The 12,390-nt window shown below is 40.7% G+C and overlaps 2 protein-coding genes across 2 annotated transcripts in view; both read right to left on the reverse strand.

Moving 5' to 3' along the window:
* Positions 1-3,521: 3,521 nt before the first annotated feature.
* kcnf1b (potassium voltage-gated channel, subfamily F, member 1b) lies at positions 3,522-5,364 on the reverse strand. The gene has a single exon (XM_023394730.2). It carries the CDS (start codon positions 5,218-5,220, stop codon positions 3,901-3,903), a length of 1,320 nt encoding a protein of 439 aa, XP_023250498.1. The 5' UTR covers positions 5,221-5,364; the 3' UTR covers positions 3,522-3,900.
* Positions 5,365-6,156: 792 nt separating this feature from the next.
* Positions 6,157-12,390, reverse strand: part of LOC111645523 (V-type proton ATPase subunit C 1-B-like) — a 7,399-nt gene continuing 1,165 nt past the window's right edge. The window contains exons 3-12 of the mRNA XM_087170555.1: positions 11,960-12,011; positions 11,661-11,786; positions 10,330-10,421; positions 10,149-10,244; positions 9,989-10,057; positions 8,648-8,740; positions 8,470-8,557; positions 8,282-8,379; positions 8,046-8,175; positions 6,157-6,681 (exon numbers count right to left, since the gene is read on the reverse strand). Coding sequence (XP_087026681.1) covers positions 6,589-6,681; positions 8,046-8,175; positions 8,282-8,379; positions 8,470-8,557; positions 8,648-8,740; positions 9,989-10,057; positions 10,149-10,244; positions 10,330-10,421; positions 11,661-11,786; positions 11,960-12,011 — 937 coding nt within the window. The 3' untranslated portion in view covers positions 6,157-6,588. The remainder of the gene's footprint in view (positions 6,682-8,045; positions 8,176-8,281; positions 8,380-8,469; positions 8,558-8,647; positions 8,741-9,988; positions 10,058-10,148; positions 10,245-10,329; positions 10,422-11,660; positions 11,787-11,959; positions 12,012-12,390) is intronic.

The raw sequence follows: 12,390 nt of genomic DNA on the forward strand, positions 1-12,390 counted from the left end.
GTATAAAACCCTGTAGATGGTGTGATACTCGGCCTGTTGAGCCAACTATCAGTTGTGAATCATTTTTAAATCTCACCTGAGGCTCTGTGGCTCCGCTGCAGGTCTTCAGGTTAACCTGAACTTAACCTTTAAAATGAGTCTTTATATTATATATGACTTGAAAACACCGCTCATATAAAAACTTACAGTCTTCAAAGTAAAATTTTAAGTTTATGATGAGGAAACTGTTTTTATCACAAGCAAAAACAGTTGGAACTGAGGAATAAATAGATTCCATAAAATTTGGTTTCGTCTGAGATCTCATAGTCGTTGCTGCACACAAAAAAAAAAAAGAAAGAAAAAGATGCAGAGTGTGTGAAACTTTACCTAAACCCTAACCTACCTATCCACACACCTACGCTACTACATCACTATCACCAGTGGGAACTAATTAAAAATAACTGATCATCAGTTTCTAACCTTCCTTCAATCAAAAGCTATTTACTGTCAAATCCTCCTCCAGACACACATGTGCACTGTGGGACTGTCAGGATCGTGGGAGACCTCTCCTGCGAAGCATCAAAGCCCACAGAGGAAGCCAGGTATTGACATGGAGGCTCTTACGTCTTTGATGCATTTGTTTACAGGTTGCCATTGATCAAGGGTATAGCAGGAGAGCCACAGAAAGAAATGAATTCTTCTACATGTTCATACAACGACTGAGCTGAGATCAGTTTGACTGTTTCGCCTTTAAAGGTCATTACAGACTGTGGTCAGCAACATATCATTTCAAACTGTGTGCCCGTGCCATACAGTGAGAGTGAGACTGAGTCAACTGTAATGGTTGCTGATGCATAACATATGAAGTGCTATATTTGGTTGAAGTCAATGTCAGCTAATGTCAGTCTCTTGACCCCCCCCACCACCACCCCCCCATCCTCACACAGATCTTTTATACTTCAATGTTGATGAACAATCATTTATTCCTTCTTCTTCTTTTTCTTTTACCTTCAGAGTGCAGTAGTTTAACATTCAAAGTTTGAAGTGTAAAGTTGTACTTCACCACACACCCTCAAAATATGACAGCGCTAATACTTTACATATCACTGCTCCCTCAGCCAGTGAAGCTGACAGATCGTCATCTGAGACGGAGGATGAGGAGGTGGAGGCAGGACGAAGGAGTGAGAAGGAGACAGAGAGAAAACAGCGGGTGGGGTGGTGGCAGGGGAGCCAGTGTTTTTGAGTGTTCAGTGTGCGTGGGTGTGTATAACCTTACTTTGAAGTGTTTTCCCGCTGGGGCCGGCAGTTTCTCACAGAGCGCTGCCTTGGATCGTGTCACACATGATGCACAAACTTATACAGCGACATGCTGATGAAGATACACAGACTTATGATCCACACACAGACACACACACACACACACACATCTCACAGACAGTGCAATTCATTTAGATTGCAGAAAACACTGACCCTAGCCTAGACATGTCTCACCCAACAATTGCCTCAGTAGAATAAACTCTAGTTCTTCATTCTGACCAAAGGAGCATTTTCTATCGTCTTTGCTGTGTCGTTTCTATAAAAAAAAAAAATGGCTGCAGTAAGAAAAGATAAAACACTGAATCACTTTGGGAAGACAGCTCACTAACTCTTTTGGCATATTGTAACAAAAGATACGCAGCCTCTTGTGTCTTCAGCTCTGAATGATCCCAGCTCTCCAACTAAGAATCTTTGCAGATTTGAAAATACATTTTGTGAAAATGTGTCAGGACCTATAGAGGAGAAATGGCTGTATGGATATAAAAAAGACGGAGCTTCCTTGCGTTTTATTGAAATTTGCTCTACTTCATCATTGTTTGGCATGCTAAAGACATGACTGCTGTTTGGAAAATGCAAAACCAACCATTTTTTTTCTTTCAATATATATTTTCTTTTCTTCTTCTTATTAAAACTAAACTGGCCGTTTGAAAATAAGAAAATGCCCATTGCTGAAGCATAGCTATGAGCCAAACAAGAACTCAGTGAAATAGTTCATGTTTTATAAGTTGTAATAACTATGCATGTTTGCCATTGTCATTCATAGACAAAGACATGTACATAACTTTCTTATACTGTCAATGTTTTTTATGTTTGGAGTCAATTAGACCCCCAGAGAGTCCTAACTCCCTGTTAGATTACTTATGAAAAAGCTACAATTGCAGAAATCCAGATAGCTTATTGGGGATTTGGGAGGTACAATGTAAAAGGTACTGTAAGACACATAGATACATATGGAGCAGAATGAAAATCCATCCAGGTTTAACAGCTTGACTCTCTGAAACCTTAAACAGAAGTAATGTGCAATTGTCTGTGACAGACTAAAACATGTCATCAGTCCAAAAACATGTTGAAAAATAATAAATATGGGAAACATAAGGGAAAGCCATGAAGTATTATAAAACAATGTTTAGTACATTTTTTTACCTGTTAATGATGGACTGTGGGCTTCAGGAAGGCAAATGACCTCTCTCTCTCTCTCTCTCTCTCTCACACACACACACACAAACAGTTTAGTCTTGCTCACATGAATAACTTTTGTTGACCAAAACTACTGAAACAGAATATTTGTTCACATCACTGGAGGAGTGGAGGGAAATGAGGATACAGCTGCTGACACAGCTGTTCAGCAGCCAATTGTAGTTCAGGTCTGGCAGGGTCAGATGTCTCCAGGACTCGGGATGTATAGAGGAGCAGGTTTTTAAAAATCATATCTTATCATAAAAACACAGCCCTGGCATATTTTAAACCTCAATATTTTTATTTTTATTTTTATTTTTTTACTGTTCACGCTATCTCTCACTGTCGGCCCTGTGGTAATGACTAGTCATATCTAACCACTGTTGAGTGGGTCAGGCAGAAACACAGGGAACATCATTTTGATAGCTGTCGTCACACAAAATATTCCTCTACTCTGACGACTCTGATTAGACAGATTAATCTTTTAGTCACACACCTGTTTCGTGGGGGCTGCATCTTCTGACTCAGTTTTGTCATCATTTTAGCATAATTAAATTTCCCAGTAACACACAATGACTCTATCATTCCACTTTGTATTTTTTTCTTTTTCTCAACTCTGTCTTAAAACAACAGTCAGGTGGCCATATGAGCACTCAAACAGGTCCTGCTTGCTGCAGTCATTCCCTCTGCTCATACTGGCCATTAAAAGATCTCTTCCTTATCTTAAGAAGGCTAAATGATGGGGACCAAATTTACAGTTTCCGTTCCCTGGAGCAAACATGAGACTTCCACAGAGTTAATTAAATCAAGTGGTTATCTTTCAAAGTCTTTTCCAAGCAAAATTCCCTCTTTGTGTTCCTCTCCTTCCGCCACAGCTCAACAAGGAAACAGTGTCTGTGGAATCGCACAGAGAAAGTGTTGTGCAGAAAAGACAGCAGCTTTTGAAAAATGGTGTATCTATTTTTTAAATGAAATTGAATTTGTTTTGTAAATAAACGTCAGTTTCTATTTGTCTTCACTATCATTGATACATGGAACAATTCTCTAAGCACGTGGACAGGGTTTTATTTTTCATGCACATATTTTAATTCTATAATAACAACAGCCTTCACAATGACGAGATAACTGGAACAGAGGCAAAAGCAACACAGCACATATTCCCCAGTGAAGCAGCTGCAGAGTGAAGACAACATCTCTATTATGGCGCTATGTACAGGTGGAGCTCTCCCAGGGTGTTTGCAGGTCCAGCAGTCTTGAACTGAAGTCTTAAATACAGCTTCGTACCAAATTTTACAACTCAACTTGCACTTTACAACTAAAAGTTTAATTATGGACAATTTACTTTTTTGTCTCATTTACTTTCGATATGAAGTTGCTTTTATAATTCAGTCCAACCACGATATCAAGTTTTAGAAAGACAGTCTCCCCTTAACTCCTACTTTTCCTGCGCGCCTCCCTGCCAGACTTCAGCTCCATCAGCTCCACTTCGTGCTTTGCTGCAGTCTCCAGCACTTTCTGCTTGTTGTAGAACACAACAAAGTTGTTAATGATGGGATGGATGGGCAAGGCGATGGCTATCACCCCGCACAGAAAGCTCACGGCTGCGTTACACTTGCCGAGCGTGGTTTTGGGGTAGATGTCTCCATAGCCCACCGTCGTCATGGTGATGATCGCCCACCAAAAAGACTGAGGGATGCTCCTGAAAAGGGTCTCTGGGTGGCTTTGCTCCATGGTGTAGGCCAGCGCTGAGAACACGAAGATCCCCACGCTCATGTACATGAGGAGCAGCCCCAGCTCTTTGAGGCTCCTCTTCAGCGCGTAGGTCAGGGTCTGCAGTCCGGAGGAGTGGCGCGCCAGCTTGAAAATACGCGCGATACGCATGATGCGGAGCGCCTGGACAGCCTGTTGGACGTTAGCCAGCTCCATCATGGATGTGGTACCGAGGTAGGTGAGGGACAGGACCACGTAGAAAGGCATGATGGCCATAAAGTCGATGACGTTCATGAAGGAGAGCGCAAAGTGCAGCTTGTTCGGAGAGGAGGCCAGACGCAGCAGGTACTCCGTCGTGAACCACATCATACACGCGGTCTCGATCGCTTCTAAGGTCGGGTGTTCCACGAGTTTCCCCTCGGGGTCTGTCACCTGGAGCTCCGGGATGGTCCCAACGCACATCACCACCGCCGAGACCAGGATGGAGAGGAATGATGCGATGGCGATGATGCGCGCCGGCAGGGAGGAACCCGGCTTCTCCATCAGCTTCCACAGGAACCTCTGGCATTGCTGGGTGCGCGTGATGCACTGGTCCTCCCTCTGATCCTCCAAAATCACTTTCACTTTGTTTGCAATCTCTTCCAGCTCATCCTCTTTCTCACTTAAGTAACTTTTACAACATTCATCTAAAACACTTTGGTCTATTTTCCAGAACTCCATCTCCTTGATGAAACAAATGGGACAAATGCCGCGTTTGATGTGGATTTCATCAAAGTAGTAAACGTCGATGATGCACTTGAAGGCATCAGGGTCTCGGTCAAAGTAAAACTCTTTCCTGCCCGGATCAAAGTCGTCACAAAGCGACGAGATGACTTCATAATTCTGAGTTGAGCAGTTCACCAACTCCGCCAGTCTGCTCTCCGGGTAGCGGTTCAAAACATCCCCGAAGAGCACCACTCGGACCCCGCCGATGTTCACAGCAATCTCCCCTTCGGCGCAGAAACCACTCCTGTATTTTGGCTTGGGAATTGTCCACATTTTACCAAATGTTTTTCTGAATCAGTATCAATCCGACAATGTAAAAGTAAAGCGCACTAACCACAATTATTGGCCATAATTTCGGCGCGTAAAATGTTTCCTCTTCGGACGATTTCAAGCACTGAATTGCACAGCTTGAGCGACCAGCTTTGCCTAACACTTCCCACCCCTCTCTCTCTCCCTCTCTCTCTGTCTGTCTGTGTATGTCTGGTGAGAGAGAGACAGAGAGAGAGAGAGACTGCAACATACACTCTTTAATTACCTGAGTTTTGTATTTTACTGGAGTGTTGTTAAGATCCAAAGGAAATCTTCCAACGTTAAATATAACAGCAGTAAAAAATGTGAAACTGGTTGTTGCACAGGACTGAGATAGTGCACTCTCTGGGGATCATGTGATGCACAGCATTCAGTGATACAAAGACCATTAACTCAAATGCTTTACTGAAGTACAATTTTGAGGTACTTGTACTTTACTTGAGCATTTCTCTTTTCTGTTACTTTATGCCTCTACTCCAATACATTTATCTGACAGCTGAAGTTACTGTTCAGTTTTCAGAGTAACATTTTATACAATCTCACTCTTATTATGGGCTTGTGACCCATATATAAAAAGGCCAGGTTGGGAGCCATTGGACTAAACTTCTTCCATTAAAAGAGGAGCTCAGATAGCATAATTAATCCAGCCCATTGGCCACATGCAAAATTTCTGTTAGCGCAGTATACACCCAGTTCCACAGCCCAAATCTGGCCCATATACAGCAGGAGTGTCAGATGCTACTTCCACATCTGGACGAGTTGTGGTGCACACACAGAAAATTTTGATCATTGTGTAGGGAATTGCCATATTTACATAGGCCCTACAGAATATACTGAATAATGTGGTGAAAAATGTTCATCGCTGTTTTGCTGAATAATGTACAACTGTGCACGGAGAAATCCACTTTTTTATTCTGTGATGGCTTTAGATTTCTAGGAAGAACGTGCTCACTTAAAATGCTTGAAGCTGTACACTGACATCAACATTTACTGTACACATTCGCTCAAAAGAAAACATTGAACAACATTTTAAGATATTAAACTTATTTAAATGGTTCAACAATTCCAGAAAGTGTAGTCCATCAGAACCCAAACCCAGCCACTGGAAACCTGACAGGATTATTTACACCCCCCTCTGAAGCAGCCAGTTCCGTCTGTTTCATGAGAAATTTTTAAAAGGCAGTCAAGGATATATTCTTCACTAGATTTGCTTCATTTTAGTGCTGAGGGTCTTTATGCTCCTGGCTCTCAGTGACTGCTTTGCAAGCTATAGCATGAAGTGACAGGGCCCTCATTGCTTGGCCATTGTGTGGCCCCTCTCCTTGCTGACTGCTAGCTGATCTCCAGCACGTTGGTGTTGATGTGGAAGCAGATATAGGAGAAGTATTCCTGCTGACAAAGTCCTGGGATGTCACAGCTGACCTGCTTGGCAGAGGGACACACAGAAAACAGCGTCACACTTTCCTTGGACCAGTTAAAACCCATCATTGTGCTGCAGGAGTGCAGTGTCCGTGCACCATGCAAATTCAGTTAATTTCACAGGCATTTCTGTGTTGTATGTTATGCACCATAATTGTCGTGCCCTTATTTGCATGCAGTGAATGTGCGTGCAGCACAGAAGCCCACAGTTTTACTTTTTCTCACTGCAGTCTGGCGATGCCGTGGATAAATTTGCATGAGACAGATGTCATTTCAAGTAGGCTGGACAACAGATGGTTGACAGTGCTCGTGTCCTCTCTACCACCAACATGAAATCTGGACGAACACTTAACTTTCTGCTGTCATTGGTCTTATGAAAATGGAAAAGCAGCGTCAAATTAAATGATTCACCACAATCAGTTTCTGAATAAATTGAATCTCAGTTGTTTCTTGCCTGGGTATCAAATGTGAGCAATATGTTAATGAAAAAAAGCTTTAATGAACTGGCTAACAGCAGCGGTGGGAGATGTATTCATATCCTTTAATCAAATTTTTTATATTAACAATAGATCAAACTACTGTGTATGGGAAAGGGGTTGCTCGTAGTGATAAACCCACAGATTATTATCACTGTGTTCTGTCTATTTCTGCAGTTTTTCTTCTGCACAAAAAATCAGTTAATTTAGGTTTAAATAAAAGTAATAATTACAACAATGGTCCATTACATGTAAAAGTCATAAACTATATATTTCTTTTAAATTACTTAAATCTAAATTACAACATTTTTTAATGACTTGGGGAAAGCAGAAACAAGCTGTAAACTGAAATAGCACAAAATGCCATAATAAGTAAAGTACAAGCACTTTAAAATTGCACTTAGAGGTCCCATATTTTACACTTTTCCTATGTTTTATTTGAGATTTTGATCCATAAGACCATCTCAGTGTACTTTTACATACAAGGATACCCTACAAGGATAAGCGGTACAGATGATGGATGGATGGATGGATGTTTTCATTCTGTCATTATGGATTATAGAGTGTAGCTTGATTGCCAAAAATGGCAATTTTATCCATTGGCTGAATACTTTCTGAAGCCCTTTCTGTAGGTCACATACACCAGTTTTATTCGCTGATAAAGACTTTAAGATATGGACGAAAGCTACAGAAGTACAAGTAAGTAGACCTTAAGTTGAAACTGTTTTATCACATGTACTGAAGGTCAAGAGTAAACATCCATGCTCAAGAATTTGTATGTTTGTGTCTTTCTGCCTTTTTGTCTGTGGCTGTGCTTCCGATGAAATATGAATGTAAGAATGGCATAATTACGAGCAACAATGGAAGCAGTGAAGGTTGAGTGAGGCCTTTTACATCTGTCTTGCTGGCAGTGGCAGTGGGGTCCAGATGCATGAACAGTGAGTCGAGTTCTTCTCTGACTTTCTTTGAGCGCTTTCTGTCAGTTTGCAGCAGAAGAGCCTGATAGTTCACAGGTAATCCATACCTGGCAGGGGATATCATCATGAGTCCACTTTCACATGAATCACATGCCATTTTTCATTAACGTTAAGAGTAAATGAGAGAAAATCATTAATGTTATCAGCACTGACCTCAGAACTGATTCCACAAACACCCTCAACCCTTTCAAGTGAATCCAGGCAATAAACACCTCACTGAAATGAACCTTCAGCCAACACACAAAGATCCCCTGTGAAGGAGGCATGCACATTCATAATATAATACACTACAACACACACACACACAAAAACTCCATAGAGACTATGCATGTTTGACGCACATATTGTTCCTTCTTGTGAACACTGAGCTGCTTCATCTCCTGCTGCTTCTTCTCCTCCAGATCAAAGCCGTACTCACGCACAGTGAACCTGTGTGGATCATAGGCTACGCTGGTAACTGACACGGACAACACAACTTTCACTTGATGGGAGTATTTTCAGGCAATCCATCCTGCTTACTTGCTCTCCTGGGCTTTGGCTTTGAATTCGCACACAGCTCTTTTGAAAAGCGTGACTGAGAAAACTCCAGCCTCTCCATCCTCATATAGCTTCCTGATGGTCACACGAAATAATGAGAGAAAATTACAGCAAAGCAAGGCAACACGCAACAGCAGGTCAAACTGGAAGACAACATAAGAAAATTAAGTGAAGGATTGTGCCAATGCATGCTAGGTGATATTGATGTACTGTAAAAGTGAAGCCTGTCATGCATTGTGCAACTTGAATGGTTTTCTGTTGTATATAATAAAGTGAAGGATCATCATATTCACATTAGTAATTCAAGTTTTTGTTGCTTCTGTTTCTAGCTATGCTCGTTAGCTGACATTTATGTCCACCTCAGGATTAATTGTAATAACTTTGGTGATCCACAGATTTTTACCTCTAGTACCATCATCAGATCAATTTAATTTTTGTATTACAACTGAATGAATTGATTTTCATTGAGACATGAGTTTTCCATTCTACATTAAAAGTTCAATAGTTTTTATGAGGTGCTAGGCATCTTTTACTTTTGTTGAGATGGAGACACATCATCAATGTCAAAATGAAAAACAATAAACTGTCCATCATAACTTGGGGGTGTGGCTTATCATCACTGACACAAGCTACAAGCCGCAAGCTAACAAAAGCTTAATTTACAACTTCCTGTGGGCTAGTCTGTCCTCTGCTGGACAACACTGACATGCAATACATGTTGTAATTTTATTGATTTTGGTTTTAATATTGCATGGAATATTCACAATAACAAACAGTTAATTCAGTTATTAAAGACAAAGCTAAATAATTGTCCTTTATTAATTATAATACTGTAAATGCATACATAAAAGTGAAATATATATGAATTGTAGTTTTTTGTAAATGCTGTGAATACAAATGATTAATACTTGAGTTAGCTCTACATTGATAGGATATTCTGTATGACCATTGTTTAATTTAATTGAATTAGTCTTGGCACATTCATACACGTACTTTAAAGGCCACGTACACCCACACTGGTGTTCTCAATTACCCAGCCTAATTTGTCCTCTATTCATGGGGAAAATGGGTGTAGTTAGGATTTGTGTGATGTCATTTACTGATGTCTTTTTTCATCATGGAAGACATTTTGACATGTCATAGTAGGAAAAGCACGGGTGTAAGTAATAAGACTCGCCACACAGACTCTTACTTTCTGCTGGTAATGCAACACCTGTGGTTACTTAGCCTGAGAACAGGTACTCAGAGCTTTGCCAGTGCACTTGTACCTGGATCAAGTGGAATGGCTTGTCTCAAGGGTAAGAGTGTATAAAGACGGCTCACCTGCTTGACCGCGGAACCACAAACTCTGACAAAGATTCATAGGTCCTCTCCCACTGCAGGTAGCTCCCTCTGTCACCAAAAACATGAGCCCACATGAAGACTATCACAGCAATACTGTGTAGATACTGTACACACACACACACACGCTCATGTTACTGACCTGGTCACCACTACCAGTAGAGTGGTGAGGTACTCTGAGACCACCAGGTCTTCTTTTCTCACAATGTCATTCAGACTGCGAGTTTGCATATTCCCACTGGAAAGACAAACAGTGCAGTTTATCAACTACATAGTTAATATAATGATGTATTTTGACTTAATATGCAACTGATGTTACTCACTCTAGTTTGTGTTCAAGGCTTTGCAAGCTAGTTTTTACACTGTTGTACGCCGCAGCTCGAGATTTCAATTCTGTCTCCACCTGGGAAACTTCCTGACACACATGCAGGGAACAGCACATGTAAGAATCAGGACTATGTGAGAACCAGAAAAATAGTATGAGAACGTGGACTGAAGAACTCATACACTGAATAACCAACAGTGGGTTATCATGTGTAATGCTGCTTGCATACACCTACAAATATTTCTAGCAAAACTATTTCGATTTCACACTCATTCAATTTCCTCATATTTAAGCTGGTTGGGTATTAAAGGGGCATTTTACTGATTTTACATATAAAAGTTTAATAGTCCTGGTTAGTCCTACTCTGCCTGTGAAAACAGTTCTCCATAGTCTGAAAAACTACTACATGATGAGGTCATCAGGGTTACTCTCAGCTTGGAAATCCAGTGTTACAAACTAGAGGTATAAAGTTAGAAAGATGTGGGTGTTGCATTATGGGACATGTGTTTTTGGACTAAAACTAAGGTTAGTATCCCTGTGTTAATTTTCAATTTATCTCTTGTTATATGCGGTGCCGAGTGTAAAGTTTTGCATACTGAAATGAACAACAACATTTCACCACATTTAGCTCCAAATAATGTTTAAGTTTAAATCTAAATCTAAATGTTAAATGTTATTAAATCTAAATTTAAATCCTAATGTTAAATGTAAAGTGGCAGATGTCAGTCACTTATAACAACAATTTGAACCTGATTTAACATTTAGATTTAACATTATGTCATTTTTTATGACAAAGTTCACAAATATTGTTGTAAATTTGGTAAAAAATAATTGAAAAAAAACTAAAAACAACCCATTTTGTGATTTGGGATGTTAATGCTGTCTATGACTGTTAGCTGGTGGGAAGCTGGCAGAGCAATACATTTAGAGATGAATTTGGATTTCAGTGGGCAAAAATGTACTTTTGCATTTCTAAACAATGTGATTAAGGTCTAATTTATCCATTTAACCCTTATCCTCCTCCTCCTGATTTAACAACTTGGATGAGGGAGGTCGAGGTAGAAGTGCAAAGTCTTTCTGCTCCATAGCTCTCTACAGCTCCATATCAGGTGGCATTTGCTAAGATATGCCCACTTTTAAGAGGTCCAATCACATTTGAAGAATTTTATTTAAATCTTTGTGGTAACTAAACCATTTGACTAACTAATATGTCACATTACTGAGGCTAAATACACTATGACTTTCACTGTTTCTCTTGTGTCTCCAACCCTTGTGAAACACTATATCTACATGTCACTTATTATTATCCCCATTTTCATTAGTTTATACCTTGTTGATGATATCTGCCAGGCTAGAGAGAGGCAGAGCTGTGGGATACTTGGCTTTGTCCCACTGAAACTTTGTCACATAGCTCATCAGGTCCACTGAGAAACACACACAGTCGTATGTCATAACCTAACTAGAAACCATAAATTGCACAGTTATAAAACCACACCACCACACAGTGGAACAGGAGTGTCATTCAAAAAACAAGAGAGTAAAAGTGCACACTTTGTATAAGGAGTCACACGTCAACACACTCCAGCTCAAAGAGCAAATTGCCAGCAGATAAAATACCCCTCAGAGACTTGAGGTAAGCTGTCAGGGGCGACAGGGCGGCTCTCTGATTCATGCCGTGGTCTGATGGGGGAAAGTGATCAGAGGCAGTGGTTAGCCTGGTTTGTGTTGGGCAGCTGTTGTCCTGTCCTACTGGCTCTAAGCAGGAGGCTATTACAAGGCAAATGAGTGAGTGTAGGCCGTGCTCTGTGTGTGTGTGTGTGTGTGTGTGTAAGTGGATGTTTGTGTGTATGCATATGGAGCTTGGTTTAAGTAGCTCTTAGTCTCATTTGCAACGTGCATGTACCCTGAAGCTTCTATGCACTTACTTAATGAGTTTCTATACAATGTAATTAACACCCTCAGCACGCGTGCGTGTGTGTGTGTGTGTGTGTGTGTGTGTGTGTGTGTGCGTGTGTCTGTGTGTGTGTGTGTGTGTGTGACTCACCTCCTTTGGCTAAGG

The sequence above is a fragment of the Seriola lalandi genome, unplaced genomic scaffold, assembly GCF_002814215.2.
Source record: "Seriola lalandi dorsalis isolate HSWRI2012SDOR001 ecotype SW California unplaced genomic scaffold, Sedor1 jcf7180002054953, whole genome shotgun sequence".
In the NCBI taxonomy this organism is placed as follows: Eukaryota; Metazoa; Chordata; class Actinopteri; order Carangiformes; family Carangidae; genus Seriola; species Seriola lalandi.

Excerpts from the sequence above, each read along its gene's own strand:
- kcnf1b (XM_023394730.2), bottom strand. The coding sequence starts at position 5,220 with ATGTGGACAATTCCCAAGCCAAAATACAGGAGTGGTTTCTGCGCCGAA.